The 27,062-nt window shown below is 35.2% G+C and overlaps 4 protein-coding genes across 4 annotated transcripts; 2 read left to right on the top strand and 2 right to left on the bottom strand.

Annotated features, from left to right (window-relative positions):
- Positions 1–1,708: 1,708 nt before the first annotated feature.
- LOC128557749 (uncharacterized) lies at positions 1,709–10,399 on the bottom strand. The gene is made up of 4 exons (XM_053545928.1): positions 10,053–10,399; positions 4,174–4,350; positions 3,250–3,384; positions 1,709–2,238 (listed from the first exon to the last, which is right to left on the bottom strand). Exons 1-4 carry the CDS (start codon positions 10,138–10,140, stop codon positions 2,075–2,077), a joined length of 564 nt encoding a protein of 187 aa, XP_053401903.1. The 5' UTR covers positions 10,141–10,399; the 3' UTR covers positions 1,709–2,074.
- A 148-nt stretch (positions 10,400–10,547) lies between these two features.
- On the top strand, positions 10,548–12,712 carry LOC128545890 (uncharacterized). The gene is made up of 4 exons (XM_045325513.2): positions 10,548–10,827; positions 11,131–11,307; positions 11,516–11,650; positions 11,998–12,712. Exons 1-4 carry the CDS (start codon positions 10,578–10,580, stop codon positions 12,156–12,158), a joined length of 723 nt encoding a protein of 240 aa, XP_045181448.2. The 5' UTR covers positions 10,548–10,577; the 3' UTR covers positions 12,159–12,712.
- A 4,406-nt stretch (positions 12,713–17,118) lies between these two features.
- Positions 17,119–19,743, top strand: LOC123540505 (uncharacterized). Its single transcript, XM_045325595.2, has 4 exons — positions 17,119–17,667; positions 17,905–18,081; positions 18,302–18,436; positions 19,110–19,743. Exons 1-4 carry the CDS (start codon positions 17,577–17,579, stop codon positions 19,268–19,270), a joined length of 564 nt encoding a protein of 187 aa, XP_045181530.2. The 5' UTR covers positions 17,119–17,576; the 3' UTR covers positions 19,271–19,743.
- A 3,781-nt stretch (positions 19,744–23,524) lies between these two features.
- LOC123540499 (ADP-ribosylation factor 1-like) lies at positions 23,525–26,922 on the bottom strand. Its single transcript, XM_045325582.2, has 4 exons — positions 26,672–26,922; positions 25,575–25,751; positions 24,362–24,496; positions 23,525–23,987 (listed from the first exon to the last, which is right to left on the bottom strand). The coding sequence occupies exons 1-4, from the start codon at positions 26,757–26,759 to the stop codon at positions 23,824–23,826; spliced, it is 564 nt and encodes a 187-aa protein (XP_045181517.2). The 5' UTR covers positions 26,760–26,922; the 3' UTR covers positions 23,525–23,823.
- Between the last annotated feature and the right edge of the window lie 140 nt (positions 26,923–27,062).

Genomic DNA, 27,062 nt, shown 5'->3' with positions numbered 1-27,062 from the left:
TGTATTTGCATATTTTCTTGATATATTAACATAATAATATTATTACGTTCATTATTCGCTTTCGTACATGCATTTAAAGGCGTACGCTAGAATTCCCTGTATATGAGATGGACGAAAATTTTCCCAATAACAAAGTTTGAAGAATTTCTGTTATTGGGAAAATTTTCGCACCAAATTCTAGCATATATACGTCCTTAACCAATACTAGTATCATTACTTAAAATTTCTCATCAGCGATATCGGCTTTAGATATTTCTCTGTCTTTGTATCATAGAGAAAATGAAGGAATCTATGTTTCTGGTGCAGAAAAAGAGGGGAAAAATAACTGCCGTCGCTGAGTTTCGAACACAGGGCATAAAATGTTGAATGTTGAACAGCTACAGTATACTTTATCTCTGAGCTAATTTGTAGTTGGAACGAAAAGTACGAAATATTTAGATTTTGACAAGTTACAATAATGTTGAATTTAAATCTATTTATAGTCATGTTAAACGGGCGTAGTACTGTTCCGAAAACGGATAACGTTCCAAAAACGGATAACGAACGAAACAACCTAATTACAATGTGTATTTTAAATTTTGAATACGAACAAGTACTTTTCAATAACAATGTATTCAGTTACAAATTCTAAGAGTTCGGGACGACTTGTAACATTCATAGGTATCGGTTTTGCGACTTCGAAAAAAGATCGACTGATGTGCACCATGCACAGTGACAATGACGTTATGTAATTTTTGAGACAGCTTAACCGGTTATCAAGTGTAAGTAAGTAAGTAAATGAGCAGCGCCATGAGAAAACCAACATAGTGGCTTTGCGACAAGCATGGGTCCAGACCAGCCTGCACATCCCCGCAGTCCGGTCAGGATCCATGCTGTTCGCTAATGGTTTCTCTTAGTGCAATAGGCTTTGAAAGCAAACAGCATGAATCCTGACCAGACTGCGCGGATGCGCAGGCTGATCTGGATCCATGCTGGTCGCAAAGCCACTTTGTTGGTTTTCTCATGGCGCGGTTCAAATATTTATTAACGTGACATGAGCAATTTACAAATAAAAAATACAATTTTCATTTAACAAAATATTTGCACTCAGCCCTGTGGGCCTATAAGTCACCTCTTATTTTAACATATATACAGATGTAGTGTGAACAAAGTTGTTAATAGCATAATAAGCAACAACAGTTTAATAATAAATGCAGTTCTACGTGTAACGAGAATATCTTTTATCAAACACATAATAGAATTTTCCACATTTAATACACAGAACAGAGCATGAATTTTCAATGAAGCAGACAATTTCGATGTTTTATATATGCATCCACTAGGAACGTAGCTAATCTTCTTGGATAATTGTTCACAAGATATACAAGTTTCTCAGAGTCGCTCATAATTACATGACTTACATTGATCGCCGGCCTATAGTTTTTGCTATTGACCGGTTAAAAGTTCAATACAGGTTTGCTGGTTTAAAGCAAATAACTGACAAAAAGTATATTTTTATGTCATGTAGTAAAGAGCTTATTGAATGGCTTGCCGGTCAATAGTCAAAACTATTAGCCATCTTCCCTTCCGACCTTAGGCAAATAGTTTTGACTGTAGTCTGGCACGTCATTCAATAAGTGCATGTTCATTAAATGATAGTGACCAAACTTGATACCACTGTCTCTTCTAAATACCTGTACATACATTGAAATAAAGGCAGAAGAAGGAGTTCATTTCAATTCTACTTTAATATCATAATCAATAGCAACACAAAAGTGCAAACACGTAACATCCATGAAAGGGTTAACGGCATACAAGTCGTGAAAAATATTCTTGGACTAATATCATTTATTTGCCACAAACATCGTGCCTAGTTTCGTCAACGTTCTACGTCAGAAATTGAGACTTTATGTCATATCTGCACTGGTGTAAATAATAACCTACAGCCGAAAATCAGTAGAATGGTTTTGTAATTATAATACATTGAGCGAATTGAATATTCAGCACCTTTTAAAGCCGAGATCTAAATATCTTGTCGAGTATGAGTTATTGTCCCTTTATTCATACAGTCTCAGGGCAGTGCCTTGATTTGCCATCATCGCCTTGAATCTGTAAATTCCTTAGTCAGGGTTGCCAGTTGCGTCATTGCCTGGAGCAGGCCTTCTCCAGTGGTAGCACATGTTTGCTGTACACACCAGTCCCGCCCCGACAACTTGTTTAAGTACAAATGCTGTGTTATTTCAGACGCCGTCAATGCACCTGTGAAACAGGAAATATATATTTTGTTCATGTATTCTTCTTTCTGTTTTATTTACTGGGCATCTTGTCATCATGAATGTTTTCAGGCTCATTTGATATTACAGGTATCTCTCATATTCATTCGACAGATTTGTTTACTTGGGTCAAAAGTGTTCCTGAATTCCATACCAGTGATAATTTCTTCTACAAAAGTGACTAAAATATACCCCTACTTTTTCACATTTTGTCACTGAGCACGTTATTTCTCACGGCTTCAAACTAAAAACTGGGAATAAAACCTTATCTGACGTCTAAAAATCAATTAGGTTAAGAATGAAGCACATCAAAGTATAAACGTGAAAATGTTGATTTATAAAACGGCAATGGTTAATAGTACTAATAAACCTATATTCGCAGGAGTGTAGCCTGAAAGCAAATACATGCTTAGGAGTGCTACTGACCGCGTGAAACAGGTTATTGCCGTTTAATTAGTTGTTTATTATATAGCCGAGCACTTGTTGGTTTAAATTATTTAATCATATAAAATATCGACGTTAACAAAACTTTTAACGCGCCGACACAGCGTAAAATGACGTCAAACACCCATTGCGGTCCAATGATTGTATATTGTGCCTAGTTCCGGTTATTGGCATGGGTTAAAGGATCATTACTATTTATAGTAAGATATATATGTGATACCAACTTATTTTACAGAAGACCACTCATGAAAGCCCATGGCCTGCATTTTTTCAGATAGATTACTGTTTCGCTCGAAATTCGAGTTTGAAGCTGCAGAAATGATAATCTGTCTTATATCTAAATGGCATCAGGAGTAGGTTTAATTGGTTTATAAAAAGGGAATCAAATTTGAAGTGTTAAAGTTGTAATGCTGACTTTCTTGTCAAAGCTCAGTTGTTTAAGTATGCTTTATATTTTGGGAAGGTGTATTTATCATCATCTATATCATCAGTATCTTCAAAAAATGTTGTTTTTTTTTGAAACTATATTCGAATACAGCGACTAAAAACTTACCTGACGTGTCTTGTTTGTTTGCAAGCACAACGATCGGAACACCTCTTAACTCTTCACTCCCGAGCACATTAAACAGTACTTCTCGTGCCTCTTCTATGCGCTCCATGTTCGAACTGTCTACAACATACACTATCCCTGCAATTGGTAAACATTTATTTTTTCTAAAAGTCTATGTCTTCATTCAAAATGTGCTTCACTATCCTTGCAGCGAGTGACTATGACCTCATCAATGGCAAAACATATCTCTATTCAGAAAACAACCTCTTGGTGAGTTGCACTATTCTCGCACTTTGTGGATAACGGCCACTTTACAGATCCACAACGGCTGTCCAGAAACCTAATTGCAGTATGCTTGTATTGGTTAACAATAAACAGTGACGTCACGTTTAAGGCAAGCGGTACTTCTTAAATCATCAGTGACGTCTGGAAGCTTCTGATATAAGCTCCTTTATATCTATTATGACCAGTCATGGGAGAAATCAACAAACATAAAATGTAGTTAAATTGTCGTGAATTGACCTTGTTGATTTTCACATCAGAAAAGTAGAAAAACATATAACATATGTTTATTATATGAAAGAAATAGGTTTCTGATTGATTTACAAAGCGAAGCGAAGTAAATTTATAAAAGTAAATAAAGTAAATAAATTGTAGAGGTTTCTTTAGAAATGGTAAAAATGATAGGACTTGACAGAGAATATCTTATATTAACATTTAGCCTGCTGGCGGCAAGTAATTCTGCCTTTGAAACCAGAGTAGACCAAGATCAGCCTGCACATCCGCTCATCTTGGTCTCTACTGTTCACTGTTCAGTCCGCAAACCCTTCAAATAATAAATGGTACTGCCTAAATTGAATGATAGACCAATCCGTGTTAGAAATTTAGCAGGGTAAATGCTAGCATTTCTTAAACTTGAAATCTTACCTTCAGTGCTAGTAAAATGATGTCTCCACAACGCTCGAATTCTGGGATGTCCCCCAACATCCCAGACATTGAATGTGACCCCTTTTAGAGGGGTTACAGTTTCAACATTGAACCCAATAGTTGGAATGGTGGTCACTGTCTCATTTAACTTTAGCTTATAGAGCACCGTTGTCTTTCCTATTACAAAAATATACATGTACATACAATGTTTTTTGTATCGGTAAAGGAATTTCAAAATATTTGCTCTGTTCATATTTTTTTGTTTGTTATATTTTGACTAACAAAAAATCAAGACATTCGAGTGGTTTGTCGTCTTATTTATCACGGTTCAGAGTTCAGACACGCAGGATTTTTTTAACCCTAAGACTGCCAGAGGGCCACTTTTGTGGTCCGGCTAATGCACTAAAATTGCCAGAGGGCCACTTTTGTGGCCCGAAACCTGCTTAGTTTAGGATCGATATGGAACGTTTAATTCAGTATCTTATTGCTAAAAAGAAGGTTTGATGAAATGTAAATAGTTGTTATTTTGTACACTTACTGACGTCATTTGCGCCGTGACGTCGTCTACGTGATGTTTCGCGCCGTAAATTTTCAATTACGTTGGTAATTGAATTTGTTTGTACATTTTTATCTAATACTGTATTTCTATAAAAATTGCGTGGAAAGAAAATTTTCGATACACTGGGCCCTCGTTTTGCATGAAATACATAATGGTTAACGTATGTAATTTGTATGATATATATTGTACGAAATGAATTTATCCTTCGTTCTGAATGGGCTTTGTGCTAATGCAGACAGTTTACTGAGCTTCATCATTGAATCTAGACAATGAAGTTTGTATAAATATGGTATATTTTCTACCCTGCAATTGTATAGCACACGTGTGAACGTTTCAGTTTGCTCAGTATAAAAGCATTTTTTCTTGTATGTTCGTTGTCTCGTTACTTTTCTCCGTCCAGGAAAGACAATTCACTTGTTTCTATCTTCGATTACTGTTTAACTCCCCTTTCGGAAATTATCAACAGACGCACAGTCAGTGAAAGAGAAAGATTTTTGCAGGGAGATTGAAATAGTTAAAATATAAGATAAAGTAGAGGATAGTAAATTTTGGTTGATAACACACTTCGTTACAACTAATTGCATGTATGTTGGCATACTACCTGCTTGAAAGATTCAAGCTTGAGCAGAACAATACGACGAGAGTATTTGGAAAAAGGAAAATTTATAATAACTGGAATGTATGTGGGAAGACGTTACACACGTGAACATTTATAACACCATAAGTTAACTTTTCCGAAGTGTTTCCACCGGAACAGATGAGAATAACCGAAAACATTTGCCAGATCGTTATGTCTAGCCTGTAGTTTATTTCATGTTCATTTTCGTGATGAATTTGATGAGAAAAATTGCGACAGAGACGAAGAAGTAACACATTGATATTATGTTGTTATGGCTTGTAACCAGTACCCCGATTATCTGCGCATAGGGTTTGTGACAATATTGGGAAGAATAGGGGGGGGGGGGGGGGGGGGGGGGGCGGGTCGGGGGGGGGGGGGGCAGTACACAGCAAAATAGGTAACAACATAACGAAACATCGGTTAATTACGACTTCTCATTCCCCGAATTCGCTCATCTTTAACACTTGATTAGCGAATTTGGTAACATCGAAAAACTCGTGAAATAAGGAATGACAATTTTAGCAAATAAGTAATGAGTTCTAACGTAAGTTTTTGTTTGAATTCCGTCAACCATTACATTAAAATTAAATTAAAATCATGATTATAAGAGTATAAATGAGGGGAAAATAAACTTTGTAATGTAGGCAAACACAATGTTTAACGACTTTTAAAACCACATAATAACAAATTATTTCCAATACACACACGCACACACATTTACTCGTTGTGTATCAAAAATATTCATAATTTTGATAAAACTGGTTGTGAGTTTATGCAATGATTGAAAACCAACACTTATTTAGAGCAGATGGTTAAAAAATGCAAATTGTCTAATGAGTTTTTGAACGCTTGTGATAATATACTGTCTATACTAGTATGCGGCACATTTCATTCGTACACATGCCCAGGCTTCGGCACACAGGCGCTATTCAAATGTTCATTGGTGGACAGAACTAATAATAAATCAGAACTGAAAGGATTCATTTCCGTTGTACATGGGACTGATCAATAAGCCAGCCAGAGTACTTCGTGGTTTGGAAATATGTTTACCCGCACCATATTCCAAAACGTTTTGAAATATCTACATTTTGTAACCGTTGAATAAGACACCTTATTAAGCAGTTTCTGTTCTGTTCTATATTGTGACAGTTTTTTTTTCACACCCATAAGATTAGCCCGTGAACTTTTGAAAATATTTCTAACGGGAACATTACGTCAAATAGTATGATGCCAAATGCAATCAAAAGCGTACAGCTACAAAACAAAGAATCAAAATTTACGAAAAATGATGCGTGTTTTGCACTGCATTCAAAGAGAATAACAAAACAAAACAAAAAAGTAAACATGTTGAGTACATTTCACGCCGACAACTTAGGTAATAACCAGAAACCCATGGTCATAACCAAATATAATAAATACATAGGAGGTGCTGGCCTCAATGATATGCTTTCAACTTCTTATTCTGATCAACGAAAAACATTGAAAATGAGGGAAAGGGTATTTTTATCTGCTTCACAGATTTACTATTAACGCTTAAATTTCATATAAACAGAATACTGACCGTCCATAAAGTAGGCTAAAATTCATCGAAGGAGTTGTGAATTCGCTTTCTTATGAACATTTTTGAACCAGACGACACTTTGTTCCTCGGGGTGAGGAAATGCTTGAAGAGAGGGAAACAGGAAGAAGGCACCGTTTGCTCGAGGCGCAGGGTCGAACGACGGCACCGAGCATGATTCTCGTGCACAGTTTGCAGAAAAGAAGTTCATCCTATGTGTGCTCACCGCCACAGATGCATCGAGGCTTACTTATTCCTTACCATAGGAACACACTGTCACCGACTGGATATTTACTTGCACGCGAATCAACAACATGATTAATTTATTAACTTACCTGGTCCCAACCTTATTTAGAAAAAATAATAATTAAGGAAGGCAACTTCCATAAATGCTTAATATGAGCAAGTAAAGTACGCGGAAACACGGTTATATTTTCACAACCCGAATCCCGAGCTCAATCATTATAAGCGTATTTAAGCACAACAGTACAGAATATTACGGTGGTATGTTTAGGACATGCATTTTAAAAAAATTAAATCATCTCCAGCGCACGATATCTTATCTCGAGCGCACGAGATCTTATCTCGAGCGCACGACATCTTATCATGTGCGCACGACATCTTATCTCGAGCGCTCGACATCTTATCTCGAGCGCTCGACATCTCATCTCGTGCGTACGACATCTTATCCCGTGCGCACGACATCTTATCTATATAAATTAGGGTCCTTTGCGTGTATGTAGTTCATCAATAAAAACATTCGGACAAGTAGATAATTAGGGTCCCGCTTATTCAGATGTTATTTAAACTTCCAACAAGTACAAGTGGAAGAGCAGTGCACATAATTGGTCATCATATCTTCAAAATTAAACATAATTAATGATGCTTACTGCATGTTAGAAAAGCAACAAATCGCAGTTCGACTAGTATCAGTTCACACATTGTCAGAAAAGTTATAAAATTGCATGCATGCGTTAAGGGGAAACGGGAAAATTCTGATATATGGGCGAAGCCTACGGACTAAATCTTTATTTTGTCAAGGACTTAAATTTATTCCTTTGCGTCATCAACGAATTTTTGCTGCCTTTTTTGTTATCAGTTTGTGTTTTTAAATTACTAACCCGTGAAATAAAGAAATAATATGAATGTATGCAACCCTTTTTCGTAAAGCTAACACTTTTTGTTGCTTAAGTGAGAGTCCCTTAAATATATGTTTTAAATTATACATTCTACGTTTGCAAACATATTTGTTTACGTTTTTACTGATGTCACGACATCGAATCCCTTTTCACTGGGAGATCACACTGTAATTTTATGGCATCGTTGCAGCTGCGTCAACGGCACTGTCGTCCGTTCCTAGTATCAGCAGTCCAGGCCCTATGTTCACAAAACATTTTCAGTCTCAGCTGAGTTTGATAATGAAACTATCATTGTCATCTATATCTAAATTGTATGTTTAAAAGTTAATTTCAAGCCAACAACTATTTTCAAATGACTCTTCAGTAATGATAGTCGGCCTTAGTTGGAATAGTCTTGAAGTTTTAGTGTTGTTTTTTTTTGTTTTGTTTTTTTTCAAACTCAAACTCAGTTGAGACAGAAAAATGTTTTGTGAACATGGGGCCTGGCCTAGAATTTAATCATTATAAACCAACCCAAGTGAATGAGATTTGAAGGCATGGCAGAAAAACTATGTACATATATAAACTGGATTATTGTGTGTACCCGTTTAAAGTGACAACGATAATATCACTGAATATGTCTGGTCTTTCTTCCGTTCATCCATTTACACAATATTCTGATGAAAATTCTATTTTATTTTTTTTTGTTTGTTTGTTTACAACCACATTGGGGGATAGCTGACAAAATACACTGCTTTATGTATTCGCTCATGAGTTTCATGGTATACACGTTAATAACCGTTTACTAAACATGCGGAATAAATAAACGTTTTTAACAAAGCTGCTCGGGATGTTGAATGTAAAAAATAACTCCCCTTTTAATCGTTACGAATTTTTGTATATCTCGCGACATATTCATCACTGTTATTGAGCAAAACTTCAAATGTTTCAAAGATAATATAAATTTCATATAGGCTATTAGAATATATTGCTTCTTAACTCTGACTTTACAGAGGTGAGCGGTGGTCTAGACTAATGGTTTAAGTGCCGGCCGCTCAACCCGGGGTAGTCAGTTTGAGTCCCTCGGGGTTACGACCACGCCTTCTCATATGGCGCCAGTACTTGTTTTTCAAGGAAGTGGACTCGAGAGTGGTTCAAGTAAGCTAGAAGCTTTCATCACAATCGAGATAAAATAAAATTAGCATAAACTAACTCTACCATCTTTTTTGAACGAGAATCAAGCATTTGTATTTCAAAAGAATGATAGAGAAATAGTTCAGTAAAATATAATATCTAAAACAATCGCCTTCTTATATATTTACAGACTCCCAATTACTACTCAATTAACGCAACGTCGCGCTAATATTAGAAACGTTAACGTTCGAAAAGTAACGGTTATATTTAGATGACGTCGTGAACGTCGTTGGCAATTTTGAATTTATAGTGTGGCAGCGAAAGGGTTAATATCCAAACATCTGAACGATGAACCGTAAAAATTTAGGCGACAAACCACAAGAAGAACTCGATTGCTTTCATTCTTACACGGTCATAAAAATTATGCCGGGCTTTATTTATCCGAGCAGTAACGTCTGACATCAATATGACGTCATATTTGACGTAATAATGTTCTCTTACCGGTCCGCAAGTCAATCTTTGTTTATCGCAGAATATACAGATTTTTTAACTAACAGACAAATCGAGCCATGTTAAAATTAGAATAAAAAATGCGAAGTGTTTGTAAAAAATCTACCCAGACAGTTGATTTGTTCACGATTTAGAAAGTATCACAGACGCTTAATTAACTTCAAAACTTTTAACGTGAATAACAAGTTTTATTAAATGCTATTTAATCAAACTGCAGTATTATAAATTTGCCATCAAATATTTGAAAGCGTCAGGTTCACATAATTTTTAGTTAAATTCCAAAATAAATGCATTTTCTGCATGTATAAACATTTTTTGGCTCTTTTTGCACGAGTCCTTTATGAATTATGTCACAAGCATGAACAAATCACTGTTATTTACCAGCATTGTCTAAGCCAAGCATCTGGATCCGAGTCTGTCTTTCTCGAGTAAACAGGTTTTGTGCAAGTTTTGAGATCAATAATCCCATTTTAACATTTTCACAATTCAAAATTCCTGTTTAATCTGATATATCACATGCAGAGTAAATGAATAAACAGATTTTGTGTATGTTTTGAATTTGACATTTTCACAGTTGAAACATCGTAGGCCTACAAGTCAAATGCAGAGAAAATGACTTTAATTCCACATTCATTTGGTTAACACTATATTGATACTCATAATAATGTAAGAGTATTTAATTTGATATTTTCAATAAATATAATGCTGATGTTGTATTATAAATACTACTATACTACATTGTTGACTTAGTTGCTTGGATATCTAAAAATAGACGCTCAAAATTCCGGTTTTAAATATACTAAGCAATCAGAATGTATACATACATGAAACATGACGATATTTTCTCCACGCTGGCAAGACATACGTTGTTTAAAATGACTTCAAAAATGAAATGTTAAATATTGAATGTGTTCGCTGAAACGTTTGACACAAAAGCCGCATATAAAAACGCGGAGAAGTTTAAATGCAGCATTTTATTTATATCGCTTAAAGGACAGGGAAATTAGTAAAGTAGCACAAACCCACAGGCAACTGCTACGCGTACTTAAGTTATTTAACGGCAAAATGGGGTTGTTTCTTTCAAAACTTAGTAAATTGTTCGAGGATTGGGGTACTTCGCAGGCGAGAATCTTAATGCTTGGTTTGGATGCAGCTGGTAAATATTCTTCTTTGTAGTGTTATCATCCATTATTTCCATCATCGTCATCAATATTTCTGTTAGCGTTATAATAACGTTACTTTATTATGCTGTTAAGGTTCTGTAATATTATGTACATACCATCATTAAAACTCTTTAATATCATCAGAAATGTTATGTCAAATGGAAAAGATATTGCATAATAAAATCTTGCTTGACTGTGATTCAGTTCGTACATTTCGTTTTAAAATGTTGACACTAGAATCTCTTATTATTAAATGTTTATAATTGTTTTATATAAATTTGATTCGTATCTGTCAGGAAAGACAACAGTACTCTACAAGATCAAACTGAATGAAACAGTAGCAACTATCCCTACAATAGGATTCAATGTAGAAACTGTAACACCTGTGAAGGGCCTCACATTTACTGTATGGGATGTCGGCGGTCAGGATAAAATCAGACCGCTATGGAGACACTATTTCCAAAACACTGAAGGTAATGATTTCTTTGTCTTCATTCATGTATCTATGGTTGTGTTTTATCTTCAGTCTTTGTAACACTTGCCGAGCATAAATCTGACCTTTACAAATATCTTGATATATTTTGTACTCGTTTAATGACAACTGGATGAAAATCTCAAGTTTTATAAAATATTTGTTGTTTTATCACTCTAACATTTTTAACAAATAGTGTGTTAATTCAGGTCTAGTCTATGTCGTAGACAGCGCGGATCGGGAGAGAATGTCAGAGGCCCGGGAAGAACTGTTTGGTATTCTAGAAAGCGACGAGATGAGAGGCGTACCCGTCTGCATTATAGCGAACAAACAAGATCTTCCAAGTACGTTTTATTTTTTGCATTTCTGTGTTATTTTGGTTTAGACTAAATTATTTGTGTGTTTGTTTCCTTTTGAGTAATGTTGTAAGTGCCTATGTTTTTATTGCAAACAACCAAAAGTATTACAAATATTCCATTTAAATTGAAAACAAACATTTCATGCGCCCACAGCTTTCCATAAGGACTGGGGTCATCTCTTTTCCATATTTGATAACCAGAATTTAATATATAGTCAAATGTTAAATTACATATTTATAAAATATATTATAAATGAGCTAAAATAGTTTTAAAAATCATCGTGATTTAAATAAAATTATTATTATGTTATGATCTTTATATTGTTCTTGTAGATGCTCTGAATCCATCGAAAGTTATTGATGAACTAAACTTACACAAGCTCACTGGGCGGAAGTGGTATGTCCAAGCTGCGTGCGCAACTACCGGAGAAGGTATTTACGAGGGAATGCACCAGCTAGCATCAATGGTGAAAGCATTTAAGAAAGGACACTGAATTCTATCAGTCAATTAAATAATAAAAACTCGCCGAGTAAGCAGGCTGAACTCGGTTAATAATGGTTCTCAGGCTATAATAGCAAAATGTAAAATGCCATAAACTGGCAGAAGAGACCACACGTCACAACTGTACATAACTGACTTGACGTGTTAAAAACTTTGGTATGTGCAATATTTTACTTAACAGTGTATGCTTGAGAATTTTGCCTCTTGACAAGTAATGACTTTCTTGTGGCTATTATTCGTTAGATAATGTAACGACACAGTGAAATCAAGATATCCAAACAAACTGACTTTGTCATATGTTTATTCATATCATGAAAAATATCATACCTATACATGTGTTCACAATTCATTATATTGGCCGGACATGTAAATTTCTTAGTATAAGCCTTTGTTTTTAAATGTAAATTATTGTAAATATGTAAATATTAACAATTTTGTTATTTAATTTGTTGTAGATATGTAAATTTTAAAATTTATGTAAAATTTTTTATTTTTGATAGTCTGTAATACACATGAAGTTTCTGTATTATACAGTTTAAAATTCCATCTGCATTTCTTTTGAATTCAAATGCATGACCACGGTCATGAAGACTGGGTCCACGCTTTGACATTCTCAAAGACGTGGAAAGGAATAAATAAATGACAAATAAAAGGAGATATTCATAAAAGAATATTGTTCTAGTTATGGATAATAAACATATGGAAGACGGAACGACAGTTTACGATAACTAACATTACTATTAGTGGGAAGTACCATTGATACGTCTTTATAACACGTTTTAAATGGTAAACAGTTGTGACTGGATAAACTAAATTTAAAAGGGTGCACTTTATGGTAATATCTGCCGCAACTAGAAAAAAATCGTGTAGTTCGTTTTGCTTTACCTAAAATCATACATTTCCGTAGGTCTCTATGCATTTTGCCAGGTGATGTTACCATAGCTATATACGTTCTTTATCCTTGCTTCTGTCCCAGATAACTCCAAAGAACTGGTCGGACCACATTATTAATTCGATTAACAAGGAACCGCAGTAAGGATTTGGACAAAATAATATGAACTTTAGTGCTTTATTACCCTCTGAAATTCTAATAAACTCGTATTAAAATCATATCAAAGGTTACTATTATTATGCCGATGACGGAATAAAGTCTCAAAACGCCCTTTTCTGGTTGAGATTTGTTCTCAGAACAAAACTGAAACAGACCAATAAAAGGTATACAGTATTTTCACTGGCGACCTTTCAAGAATATTGTTTTTGTGCTCATGACGATCCTCTAACTTGTGTACACAGTACAACACGAGAGAGTTCCGGTTAAAACGGCGCCGCCGTAGCCGTGGTGTAGTATCCGAGTTTAAAATCTCTTTCAATTGCATTATTATATTACATTTTGAAACTTTCGAAATACACTGAACAAAAAACCCTATCAAAATTAGTCTGATAAAACAGGCAGGATCAGTGAACTATATGGCCTTACTTCCGATGTTAAGCAAACCACTTCAGTCATTCTGACTAGAGGGACGACGTTTCTCCTTTGCATTGTACCAAAAATTAAATAAGTAAACGACATATGTATAATATTTGTATTTTGAATATAAAAACATTTTAATTTTGCATTAAACTATGCGAGGCTTCTGCCTGACTTTTGAAGAGCAGAAGGTGTGTTTTGTCTTAGCTGGTTGTTGTGTGAATATGGTATAAAAACAAGACCGGAAGTGTCTAACAACGAAAGCCACTTTTAAAGAATGCAGCGCTACTCGTTCCACATGGCAAAAGCTGAACGAGATTATTTTATCAGTGGATCGTATATAACAGGGTATGAAAGCAGTTAATTCATCAGCCATTAGTTAGAGAAAACAATAGTTATAATAACATGAACTAATAATATCATTATTGCGTCGGAACATGAGTAAGCGTCCGACCTAATTTTATTGTTTTTAATATTGTTTTTATGCCCCCGAAGAGAGGCATATTAGTTTTCAACTGTCCGTCCGTTCGTTAGTTCGTTCATTCGTCACAACGTTAACTTTTTGCATGAAGGCACTTTACTCGCGAACCACTGCACCCAGGACTTCACATGCTGATAGTGTAACGTAGCACGTTGTACCTGAAGCTTGTCTTGAAACACAACACATTAGGACAGTTCTAACATTTATTTTCTACGACAGCAATGCACAGTTACTTATGAATGTTCAGTCTAATTTCACAGATATTATCAAGGTTCAATGAGACTTTTAAAACAATTCTGTTTATAATTCTATAAACACAAGTTCTTAATTGTAAATGTATTTCAGCCTAGCTTTTAACATTGCTTATCAAGGTTCAGCTCTTGAGAGCGGGACGACATGTCCCTTAGCCCGCACCTGGGCATCTCCCCTGATCGCAGAGTGTATTGAGTTTATAAAGGATTATACAGGAAAACACAGCAGACACATTATCTAATTTCCCGATCACTTAAGGATACCTACAAGTTCAACAAGCCTTAAGCTACTGAAGATTGTCAAATCTTGTCTGACTTGTCAATTTATGAAATGTACAGTTTTCATCTTCTATAATTTTTAAAATCTTAAACTTCTGAAAGAAATACCCGATATAAAATACAAAACACCTGAGCATTACACTACAATAGAACTTATTGAGTACACGACCCCTACTGACTTTGGGTCACCAGGTCAAAGGTCAAGGTCTCTAGGTCTAAGGTCAAGGCGCTGCGGGGGCATTTGTCACCATTAGTGACAGCTCTTTTTTATTTTATATATGCCAAGCTGTTAAATCTTTGATACTTTGTTGTTTCTGTTATAGCTCTTAAAATCTCTAAGATCTTGTTATTTCTGTAAGACCTTGTCATTTCTATTAAAACTCCTAAAATCTATAATACCTTGTTATTTCTGAAAGACGTTGTTGTGTCTGTCATAGCTCTTACAATCTCTAAGACTTTGTTATTTCCCTGAGACCTTGTTGATTCTGCTATAGCTGTTAAATCCTCTAAGATATTGTAGTTTCTAGTTTTGTTCTTAAAATCTGTAATACCTTGCTGTTTCTGTTAGAACTCATAAAACCTGTAAGACCTTGTTGTTGCTATTATTGTTATATGTTTTATCTAAATGTCCAACCGAAGTTAGTCCTGAAAAATGCACTAATTCTATTTACTTGCCGCAAAAGTCTTAAGGCACTCTTTCATTGAAAACCCACGTCAGAAATTTAGACTAAAATGTTGTAACTTACTTTATGTGACTTCTGCAATTACAAGACAGTCTTACATGTAAGTTTCATGATTTGAACTTGCAGTATTTTCATAAATGTCTAAGCCTAAATTTACAAGACCAGAGCTCCGGCGAATAAAAACGTATTGATCATCTGAATACGTCACGACTTGGTCTTTCATACACTTAAGCCATTCTTTATCAAAAGCAATCTTTGATATCATTGATAGTGAATAAAGAAATAAAACAATGACAGTGCCTTGATTTTCAATCATCTATTTGAATCTGTAAATTCCTTTGTCAGGGTTGCGAGTTCTTTCATTGCCTTCTCCAGTGATAGCAGATGTTTGCTGTACACACCAGTTCCGCCCCGTAAACATGTTCAGGTGCAAATGCTGTGCTATTTCAGACGCTGACAACGCATCTATGAAACAAGCAATAAATATTACATGTTTTCTTTTTTATCCTGTGTATTTTGTTGCCATGAAATATTGTCAGGCTTATGTATTCTTGCATACCAGACTGTGGTTTCCGGTGATTTCAAAAATGATTGGGTGTAAGATGACTCTCGTGCTGTAATGACATGTAACGAGCTACATTTATGTAGTAGTGTCGTTCGTAAAACTGGATGAAAATCAAATACTTTGATAGTTCCTCTTTGTTCCTTATAATATATTTCTCATTTAAAAAAACACGATATTTTACGAATGATGTACCGTTTCACTACATATGATAAAACAAAACCTGACCTATTACGTTGAATTTGTTTAAATGGATATTGTCTAAATAGGATAATGCATATTCGTTCGAGAGGTTTTGTTTATTAGGTCAAAAGTGCCCCTGAACTTCTGTTCCGGTTATAACAGAAGTGATCGAAATATACCAACATCAAGACACATTTTTGTTGCATATTTTTCACAGAGCATCAGGAATAACAGTCCATCATCAAAGCAAATTCCATTTAATCAAAAAGGTATCATAGTGAACCGTTTGAAATACCTCTGAAATATAGGTTTTGATAGGTGAATCTAAAATATCATTCTTGTGTACTCAGAGCTGTTCTTTAAACAAACAACATTTATGTCGTATAAAGCGACGTAAAATTTACCTTGCATGTCTTGTTTGTTTGCAAGTACAACAATCGGTACACCTCTCAACTCTTCGCTCTCGAGCGCGTTAAACAGTTCTTCACGTGCCTCTTCTATGCGTTCCATGTCCGAACTGTCCACAACATACCTAGTAAACCTAGTTTACCTAGTAAACAGCCTTAAATAACTTACATTTAAATTCAAACAAGCCAAATTGTTTAGACACTTGCAAAATAACAGTGACGATCGGCCATTTTGTTTCAAAACGAAAGTAGAAAATCTTTTCCGTTGTTTGCGTCTTAGAATTTAAATGTAAGTTATTTAAGGTTGTTTACTAGGTAGAATAGGATTGTTTACTATTTTATAAATGCATGATGTGTAAATTGCAGCAGGGCAGCTTGCATTGGTACTGAACTGGACATTTTGGTTGTTCCACAGCGTGTCCTAGTAAACCTCCATAGCGTTACGGCAACACATGCACCTTTTCCATATAAGAGTATATATAGGGGAAAAAAAATTTTCAGATAATTTTTTTTTCGTTTTAGGCTTAAAACAGTGTTTTTATTTTTTATTTTTTTTTTTGGAGGGGGCGGCACCCATATGGGCACCAAGACTGGACGGGCACCTGTGATTTATACATGTTCACTGTTTAAAATTCCTGTTTAATCTGACATCTCACATGCAGAGAAAATAACAATATTTTTAAAGTTCTATATTCATTTAACACTGTTGATACTCATAATTATTTAAAAGGTTTAAGCATCAAATTAAATTGATATTTTCAATAAATATAAATGCTCTTTACCAACTGTTTACGTGTTTACTCGGTTGCTTGGACATCTAAAAATAGACGCCAAAAATTCCGGTTTTAAATATACCAACCAATCAAAATGTATACATATGACGATATTTTCTCCACGCTGGCAAGACATACGTTGTTTAAAATGACTTCAAAAATGAAATGTGAAATATTTCATGTGTCGGGTGAAACGATTGACACAAAAACCGTATATAAAAACGCAGAGAAGTTAGAATCAGCAGGCTTAATGAGGAGGGAATTAAATAAAGTAGCACACACACAGGAAACTGCTACGCGTGCTTTGTTTATTTTACGGCAAAATGGGGTTGTTTCTTTCAAAACTTAGTAAATTGTTCGAGGATTGGGGTACTTCGCAGGCGAGAATCTTGATGCTTGGATTAGATGCAGCTGGTAAATATTCTTCTTGTTCTTATTATTATCATCCATTATTTCCATCATCATAATCAATGTTGATGTTAAGGTTCTGTAATATGCACATACTATAACTCTGTTGAAAATTGTATTTCATGGCATAATAAATTTTGCTTGACTATGATTCAACTCGTACATTAAAAAATGTTTACGCTGGAATGTATTGTTACTGAATGTTTATAATTGTTTGACATAAATTTGATTCGTATCTGTTAGGAAAGACAACAGTACTCTACAAGATCAAACTGAATGAAACAGTAGCAACTATCCCTACCATTGGATTCAACGTAGAAACTGTAACACCTGTGAAAGGCCTCACATTCACTGTGTGGGATGTCGGCGGCCAGGATAAAATCAGACCACTATGGAGGCACTACTTCCAAAACACTGAAGGTAAACATTGCATTGTTTTATTCATAGTTGTATGTTTTTTTTTATCTTCAGTGTCTGTAACACTTGCCAAGCATTACCCTGACCTTTTACGAATATCTTGATATATTTAATCATCTTTGAAAGTGAAATGGACGAAAAATCCCCTTTTTATCATTTAACTGGACGATTTTTTTCTCACAGTAATAGTAATATCTTTTTAATAAAAAGCATGTTATTTCAGGTCTGGTCTATGTCGTAGACAGCGCAGATCGGGAGAGAATGTCAGAGGCCCGGGAGGAACTGTTCGGTATTCTAGAAAGCGACGAGATGAGAGGCGTACCCGTCTGCATTATAGCGAACAAACAAGATCTCCCAAGTATGTTTTACTTCTGCATTTTCTTCTTAATAATATTGGTTTTGGGGGGCCTCCGTGGCCGAGTGGTTAAGGTCTCTGACTTCAAATCACTTGCCCCTCATCGATGTGGGTTCGAGCCTCACTCGGGGCGTTGAATTCTTCATGTGAGGAAGCCATCCAGCTGGCTTACGGATGGTCGGTGGTTCTACCCAGGTGCCCGCTCGTGATGAAATAATGCACGGAGGGGCACCTGGGGTCTTCCTCCACCATTAAAAAGCTGGAAAGTCGCCATATGACCTATCATGTGTCGGTGCGACGTTAAATCCAACCAAAAAAAAAATATTGGTTTTGACTATTCTTGTTTGTTTGTTAGTTTTTGAGTAATGATGTGATTTCACGTATTTTTATTGTCTACAATTGAAAGTGTTGCAAATATTGTATTCAAATTGAAAACAAACAAACATTTTGTTTCGCCTTTTGATATAAAGTTGGTTCTAGTTATTGTCTTTTTACAAAAGGATTTGCGTCATCTTTATCACTTTTTTATTACCATAACCGCAGTTTCAATTAATGTCAAGTGTTAATAAACATATTTGTCAAATATATCAGGAATATTAAGCTAAAGACTTTTAGAAAGTATTTTAATTAAATAAAATTGAGATATATATATGTTATATCCTTTTTCTTATTGTAGATGCTCTGAACCCATCGAAAATTATTGATCAACTAAACTTACACAAGCTCACTGGGCGGAAGTGGTATGTCCAAGCTTCGTGTGCAACTACCGGAGAAGGTATTTACGACGGAATGCACCAGCTAGCTTCAATGGTGAAAGAATTTAAGAAAGGACACTGAATTATATCAGCCAATTAAATAATACAAAACTTTCAAATAAGCAGGATGAACTCGGTTAATAATGGTTCCGGAATGATGAATCTCGGCTCAGAAGTTGTGATAGAAAAATGTAAAATGCTATAAAATGGCAGTGGAAACCAAACATCACAAACGTATAAAACTGACCTGACGTGTTAAAATTTTGGGTACGTGCAATATTTTACTGAACTGTGTATGTTTGAGAATTTTGCCTCTTGGCTAATATCTGTTAGATAATGCAACGACACAATGTAAAAGAGTAATAGATATCCAAACAAACATTGACTATAACATGTTTTATTCATATCATGAGCAATACCATTCCTTTACACGTGTTCATATTTCATTATATTGTCCGGACTTGTAAATTATTAGTATTAGCCTTTTGTTATTTATTTCATTGTAAATATATTAATATTGTATTATTTATCTTAATGTAAATATGTAAATTTTAATCTTGTATTTGTTTTACTTTAATTTGATGATCTGTGATACACGAAAATTTTATATTGTTTTACTTTTTCTGTGAAACAAAGTTTCAATTTTCTTTTATATTTCTCTTCTGTTCAAATGCATGACCACTGTCAGTAACATTGGTACCTCATTTTGGCAGTCTCAGAGACGTGGAAAAGTAAAACAAGGACAAATAAAAAGTGATAGACAGAAATAAAGACTCTTTATCGTTCCGATTATGGGTAATTAAGTATGACATAATGACGTTAGACAAGACGCAACGACAAGTTCACGGTTAGAAACGACACCGCCGTGAACATAATATAGTATCCGAGTTTATAAACTGCTTTAAATAGTTGCATCACCAGATGGCTTACTGAAACCAGTGAAACACTTATTTTTGAAATACATTGAACAAAAGAATCTACCAATATTATTCTGACTAAACAGACTGGATCAATGAACCACATGAGTTTGTTATTCTGTTTTTTAGTAAATCACTTCCATAATTCTGAACAGAGAGACGAGGTTTCTCTTTCGCATTCCATGAAAAAATAAAGATATAATAATTGTATATTTTGTATTTTGAATGTAAAAGATGAATAAAATCACAGGTGCAGTTCACCTTTTGAACTACATGAAATGTCTTTTGTATTGGTTGGTTGTTATATGAAACAAAGCTGTCACTATTGGTGACCAATGCCCCCGAAGCGTGCCCAAGAATGCTACAGTTATCTGCACAAAAAAATCACATATCATTTCGTGACCTTGACCCGAGAGACCCGGGACATAAGCGTGAAACACCTTCTCAATATGGTTAACATTTCTGTCAAATTATTTTCAAATCCCTTGATAAATGGCAGAGTAATGGACCAGACAAGAAACACCTTTGACTTTTAAGTGTGACATTGACCTTGGAGCTAGGGCTCTGGATCTTGCGCTTGACACGTCATCCCAATATAGGGAACATTTATACTAAGTAATTTTAAAACTCCTATATCAATGGCAGAGTTATGGACCGAACAAGGAACACAGCATGTTAAAGTTTAACCTCTAAGTGTGACCTTGACCTTAGAGCTAGATCTGGATCTTGCGCATGACACGTCAACTCTTTAGGGGGAACATTTATGCCAATTAATTTCAAAATCCCTTCATCAATGGCAGAGTTATGGACCGATACGAAACAGACCCTGTTAATCTTAGACTTCTAAGTGTGACCTTGACAGTGGAGCTAGGGGTCTGGGTCTTACGCATGACACGTCGTCTCATTATGGTAATCATTTATGTCAAGTAATTTAATCCCTTCATGGATGGCAGAGTTATGGACCGGCCACGAAACAGACCCTGTTTACCTTTGACCTCTAAGTGTTACCTTGACCTTAGAGCAAGGGGTCTAGGTCTTGCGCATGACACGTCGTCTCATTACGCCAAGTTATTTCAAAATCCTTTTATGGATGGCAGAGTTACAGCCCGAACAAGAATTTACACGTACGCACGCACGGACGGACGGACAGTGCGATTTTAATATGCCCACCTTCGGGGGCATAAAAAGTAGTAAAACAAAACAAGGACGAATGTCCAACCGAAAAGGAAACAGTTCCCAAAACGCAGCTACTCGTACAGAACTCCACATGGCAAAAGTGAAATGTGATATAAAATACGCAGACGAAACAAAAAGACACAAATATACAGACAAGTAACACACACGGCTTCGTAGTGGACCGTACAGTGGCTTAACCACCAGTGGGATTTTCAATTGATTTATTGGCGAATTTTCCCTGCCACACTATGAATATGACAAATTTAAAGCCAACACTGAGCACCGTTGTCGTATATAGGATGTTAAATAAAAAATATATTTGTTTTCATAAATTTTATACTTAACTCTTATATTTCAATAGGATGGCGCATAACACATACCATTTTGAATCACCGATAATATATATACCTATCATAACTCATTTTTAAAATATACAACTGTTAAGTGAATAAAGAGTTACAGTTTTCAAGTTTTATTGATAAATTCAGGGCCCGTAAGGGCATATGAAATGCATAACATTAAACACAATGTAGCAAGGTAATACCAGATGGCAAGACATCTATGATACAACCAAATAAGTTTTTTTAATGTGGAGGATAAGACAGTAGCCATTATTGACCAGAAAGTATTGATCATTCCATTCTCAGCTAAACAGGGCTACAGCCCACAGCAGAAAATAAGGTCACTTCCAAAAGCATAAAAACAAATCCAGACCGACAAAAAGATGAAAACTCAACACTACTTGGCTAAACAAATAGAATGCGGGTCATTTCCAGGCTAATATGATCTTTTTACAAAATATCGACAATTTTAACAGTGTTTGAAGCACAGGGATGACAATCTCTTAATTCTCTTGGAATATTACTAATTCTACCCCTCTCAATAGGAAACGTATGGATAGTGCATCTAAATTTGCAATTGCAAGATCAGTTGGTAGAATTTTAAAATATTTTTCAAACACAAACTGCATTATATAGTTAAGGCATTTATTTGAATCCTGTACTGTAAAGATAACTTACAAAATAAAATCAGTGCTTGTTGTCTTCCTTAATGTGAAAGTTTGTTTGTTTGATTGTTTTTGGTTTAACCCCGTTTTTCAACAGTAGTTCAGCTATGTAACAGCGGACAGTTAACATAACCAGTGTTCCTGGATTCTGTAACAGTACAAACCTGTTCACCACAAGTTACTGCCAACTTCCCCACATGAATAAGAGTTGGAGGACGAATGATTTCAGACACAATGTCTTTTATCAAATCGTCATGGAGAACATTCGCCCAGCCCGGGTATTGAACTCCCGACCCCGCGATCCGTAGATCTGCACTCTCCCTATTGAGATAAGCGAGCGGTAACCTACCACTACTACTTGGCTGAAAAAATTACGTCTAGCACAAGAGTCTGACTTGTTGAAAGTTTTCTACCGAACCACGAAGGGACGAATATACTTACCTTTATTTGTTTTTTTTTACCTTGCATCAAATGAATGACAACAAAGCCTTGACATAAATCTTCGAACAAAAGTTAATGTTTGGATTTTACAGGTTCCGGGGGTTTGGTGCGAGGTCAGTTTTACGCAGTTTACATTTTCACTAGGACACCTAAAATTAAACGATTTAATATGTAAACTAACCAGAACATGTTAGTTGACGATATTTCTTCATGCTGTTACATGTTCCCAGTGAATCTTCACACACGTACCATATAGTAAAAGCAGATGGTTGTGCGATTCCTTATTGCAACACTTATGCACCTTAAACAACTGTACACCCCAGCATGTGCCATGTTCATTTTTGTATTTAAAGTTACGTTCATTATTGATGCCGAAAACAACTGGTTTTCTTTTATCAAAACTGAGTGAAGTGTTCTAGGTAAGGGCACTTTTCAAGCAAATATTTTGAAACATTAGAATATGTCACGAGTTGGCCTTTCATACACTTTATCCTCAGGTCCACTATTTTCAGAAAAAAAAACAAACAAAAAAAAAACAACAAAACAACAACAACAAAAACAAAAAAACCCCATCAAATCATAGAAAAAAAAGAATTGCTTTACATGAAAATTGAACAGCGGATGGGCAAAGCATGTATATTACTCTACAAATATATTGTACAATGTAGGTAGACTGATATATGCATTCAATTCCGGAAAAGGATTGCATACAGGGGCCACACTTAACCCATCAACGCCTTTTGATGCACTTGCAATTATGTCCAAGTTCTGCAATTTCGTATAACTAGGTTAAACGTAGTTTTCATCAATTCATTATTCCGATTTCTTTACAAATGGCACACTTTTTAAAGAGGCACAACTTTTAGAGAATGTTTAAAGTATCCAGTCACACGAGACAGTACTGTACAACATGCATTGGACGGGCAGATTGCTGGTTAAGACGATTAGACGATTGGTAGTACTTTATTACATTAATTAAATCATCTGTGGTTTGGTGATATACTGCACAACCATAAGACGTTCGTTAGCAAAACAATCTTCGATATCATGTTTAGAAAACATAGAAATTAATAACGGTAGTGCCATGATTATCTATCATTGTTTTGAATCCGCAAATTCCTTTGCCAGGGTTGCGAGCTCTCCCATTGCCTGGAGCAGGCCTTCTCCAGTGGTAGCAGATGTTTGCTGTACACACCAGTTCCGCCCCGTCAACATGTTCAGGTACAGATGCTGTGCTATTTCCGATGCTGACATTGCGTCTGTAAAACAGGGTATATATTGTTGTTCATCATTTTCCGTTTATGCAGTGCATCTTGTCTTCATAAATATTGTCGAAATGGGGTAATGGTATAAATGTATTTTTAAATGTCGCCTAAGATAAGTTCCACTTAGTAAAAAGTATCACAGTGTTTATATCATGAATAGACTCGAACAAAACGAATCTGCTATTATTTTGTTGGTTGTATTCTTTACTTCCGAAGGATCTTTTTACATATTTTATTATTTATCAATTTTTGTCAAGACTAAATCGTTGAAAATAATTCTGAAATATAATTGATACTTTGATAAGGTAGGTACTGAAGGCTGTTCTTGAAAATAGCGTTTCTAGTGTAGAAAGCGTCATAAAACTTACCTAGCATGTCTTGTTTGTTTGCAAATACAACAATCGGAACACCTTTTAACTCTTCGCTCTCGAGCACGTTAAACAGTTCTTCACGTGCCTCTTCTATGCGCTCCATGTCAGAACTGTCAACAACATACACTATCCCTGCAATTAGTGAACATTTATTTCTTCGAAAAGCCTACTTATATTAATTTATTCAAAATTGTGTCCTCACAGTTGCTGAACAATTATTTGCCTGAAGGCAAACAGGATCTTGTTCAGAAAACTAGTTGCACTATTTTTGCAATTTGTGAGCAATGGCTTCCTTTAAGGACAACAATGTCCTTGTTCAAAAACCGAATCGCACTATCCTTGTTACCGCAGGACAAAGAAAAGTGATGCTATTTTTAAAGCAAGGAATGTTTCTTAAAACATCAATGCCATCCGGATGTGTTCGATACAAGCTCTTTTATATCCTGTATACATTGTAAAAAACTAATACTGACATAACATTATATATAGCTCAATGGTAAGTTTTAAGCTGTGTCGTTACATAATCCTGTTTGGGGGGCCTTCGTGGCCGAGTGATTAAGGTCGCTGACTTCAAATCACTGGCCCCTCACCGATGAGGGTTCGAGCCTCACTCTGGGCGTTGAATCCTTCATGTGAGGAAGCCATCAAGCTGACTTACGGAAGGTCGGTGGTTTTACCCAGATGCACGCTCGTGATGAAATAATGCACTGAGGGGCACCTGGGGTCTTACTCCACCATCACATCTGGAAAGTCGCCATATGACCTATAATTATGTCGGTTCGACGTTAAACCCAACAAAACAAAACAAAACAAACATATTCCTGTTTATGTCTAGATTTATATGATTTATATATGAATATCAACTGCACCACTAGATTTGATTCCTAAATTATTTCCTCATCTACCTATAATATATTCATTGATCGTAATATGTAACAACAGGTATCATTTTCATTTCTAGCAATCAATTATTGGAAGATGGGTCTCATTTCCTCTAACTTACCCGGATTTACTGGCACGCACGCGCACTTAAAATACACATTCTGTTGTTTGAGCCAAGAAGGCTTGTTGTTGAGTGCTTCTTGATATTAAATAATATCAAGCTTTGTTTCTACGTCATTACAGGCAGAAACATTCCATCTCAGTTAAAAGAAAGACAACCATCTGACAATTAGCCTGCTGATGACAATTTTTTAATTTGAAGTCTTACCTTCAGTGGAATTAAAGTAATGTCTCCACAATGCTCGGATTCTGTCCTGTCCCCCAACATCCCAGACTGTGAATGTGACCCCTTTCACAGGTGTCAGATTTTCAACATTGAATCCAATAGTTGGAATGGTGGTCATTGTCTCGTTTAATTTTATCTTATAGAGCACTGTTGTCTTTCCTGTTATAAGGAACTATATTTAAATACAATGTTGTTTATATCATTAGGGACATTTCAAACTATTTGCCGGCTTTGCAATTTATTTTCTGTGAGATTTTGATAAAATATCATAAAACCATCAAAAGCTTGAAGATACGCGTTCATACTTAAGGTGAAGAAAGTAAATAGATTCCGTTCAAAGACTTTGTTATGAAATATGAACACTCGTATCAAGTAACACTCTTATATGTTTGTAAAAATCTATACAGAATGTTGATGATGTTCTTGATTCTATAACGTCACAGACGCTTTACTAACTTCGAAGCTTTATATATGAATAACAATTTCTTATCAAATGCCAGCCACTTACATGTTACATGAGTGTCTTTTCGTATGGAATTTATTGAACGAGTTAAATGTATTATCAAAATACAATGCTCTGTCTATGCATGTAATCAATATCTAATCAATTTTATTCGACGAGTTTAATAAATTCAATGTGAAAAGACACAAATATGATACTCTTTTTATCACAATCATGTTAGCCTTTACTGTAACTTATAAACCAAGCCAATTCGACCAACGTCTCCTGTACTTAAAACCACGTCAACGTCAAAGCGTTATCTAACCCTAACCCTTTATACTAAATTAATAAATGTAATATAAAAATATGTAATGCCTTAATTTCCATCCAACGACGTATTACATATAATAAAATACAATAGTTCACACTTTGAAAGTCACCAAAATATGAAAACGCGCCGCCTTAAATCACATGTAAAAAAAAAATACATGTCTTTATGTGCATACCGTTTTTTTTTATTACCACACGTTCACATACTTTCTTTATGTACGGACAGTTTTATTATTTTGCTATTTTTGTATGAGTTATTTATGAATTATGTCACAAGCATGAATTTAATAAATAAGTTTTTACTTACCGGCATTGTCTAAGCCCAGCATCAGGATCCGAGTCTCTCTTCCTCGAATAAACAGAGTATGTGCAAGTTTTGAAATCAGCAACCCCATTTATACATTTTCACAGTTTAATATTCCTGTTTAAGCTGACATATCACATGCAGAGAAAATGACTATATTTTTAAAGTTCTATATTCATTTAACACTTTTGATACTCATAATTACTTATAAAAGTTTAAGCATCATATCAAATTGATATAAAGGCTGATCTTAACTTTACTACTATAATACATTATTTACTTAGTTGCTTGGACATCTAAAATTCCGGATTTAAATATACCAACCAATCAAAATGTATATGACGATATTTTCTCCACGCTGGCAAGACATACGTTGTTTAAAATGACTTCAAAA

The sequence above is a fragment of the Mercenaria mercenaria genome, chromosome 1 (assembly GCF_021730395.1).
Source record: "Mercenaria mercenaria strain notata chromosome 1, MADL_Memer_1, whole genome shotgun sequence".
Taxonomy (NCBI): Eukaryota; Metazoa; Mollusca; class Bivalvia; order Venerida; family Veneridae; genus Mercenaria; species Mercenaria mercenaria.
The sequence above is the reverse complement of the archived record's forward strand: the minus strand, read 5'-3'. Positions and strand labels throughout refer to the sequence as shown.

What these genes read in the sequence shown, in the direction of transcription:
- LOC128557749 (XM_053545928.1), bottom strand. Translation starts at nt 10,140, where the DNA reads ATGGGATTATTGATCTCAAAACTTGCACAAAACCTGTTTACTCGAGAA. An exon ending in TCATTTTACTAGCACTGAAG is followed by an intron (nt 3,385 to 4,173) that starts GTAAGATTTCAA and finishes TACCAATTGCAG; the next exon opens with GGATAGTGTATGTTGTAGAC. An exon ending in AAACAAACAAGACACGTCAG is followed by an intron (nt 2,239 to 3,249) that starts GTAAGTTTTTAG and finishes CCTGTTTCACAG; the next exon opens with GTGCATTGACGGCGTCTGAA.
- LOC128545890 (XM_045325513.2), top strand. Translation starts at nt 10,578, where the DNA reads ATGTGTTCGCTGAAACGTTTGACACAAAAGCCGCATATAAAAACGCGG. An exon ending in GCTTGGTTTGGATGCAGCTG is followed by an intron (nt 10,828 to 11,130) that starts GTAAATATTCTT and finishes CGTATCTGTCAG; the next exon opens with GAAAGACAACAGTACTCTAC. An exon ending in GAACAAACAAGATCTTCCAA is followed by an intron (nt 11,651 to 11,997) that starts GTACGTTTTATT and finishes TTGTTCTTGTAG; the next exon opens with ATGCTCTGAATCCATCGAAA.
- LOC123540505 (XM_045325595.2), top strand. Translation starts at nt 17,577, where the DNA reads ATGGGGTTGTTTCTTTCAAAACTTAGTAAATTGTTCGAGGATTGGGGT. An exon ending in GCTTGGATTAGATGCAGCTG is followed by an intron (nt 17,668 to 17,904) that starts GTAAATATTCTT and finishes CGTATCTGTTAG; the next exon opens with GAAAGACAACAGTACTCTAC. An exon ending in CTACTTCCAAAACACTGAAG is followed by an intron (nt 18,082 to 18,301) that starts GTAAACATTGCA and finishes ATGTTATTTCAG; the next exon opens with GTCTGGTCTATGTCGTAGAC.
- LOC123540499 (XM_045325582.2), bottom strand. Translation starts at nt 26,759, where the DNA reads ATGGGGTTGCTGATTTCAAAACTTGCACATACTCTGTTTATTCGAGGA. An exon ending in GCTGGGCTTAGACAATGCCG is followed by an intron (nt 25,752 to 26,671) that starts GTAAGTAAAAAC and finishes TCCTTATAACAG; the next exon opens with GAAAGACAACAGTGCTCTAT. An exon ending in AAACAAACAAGACATGCTAG is followed by an intron (nt 23,988 to 24,361) that starts GTAAGTTTTATG and finishes CCTGTTTTACAG; the next exon opens with ACGCAATGTCAGCATCGGAA.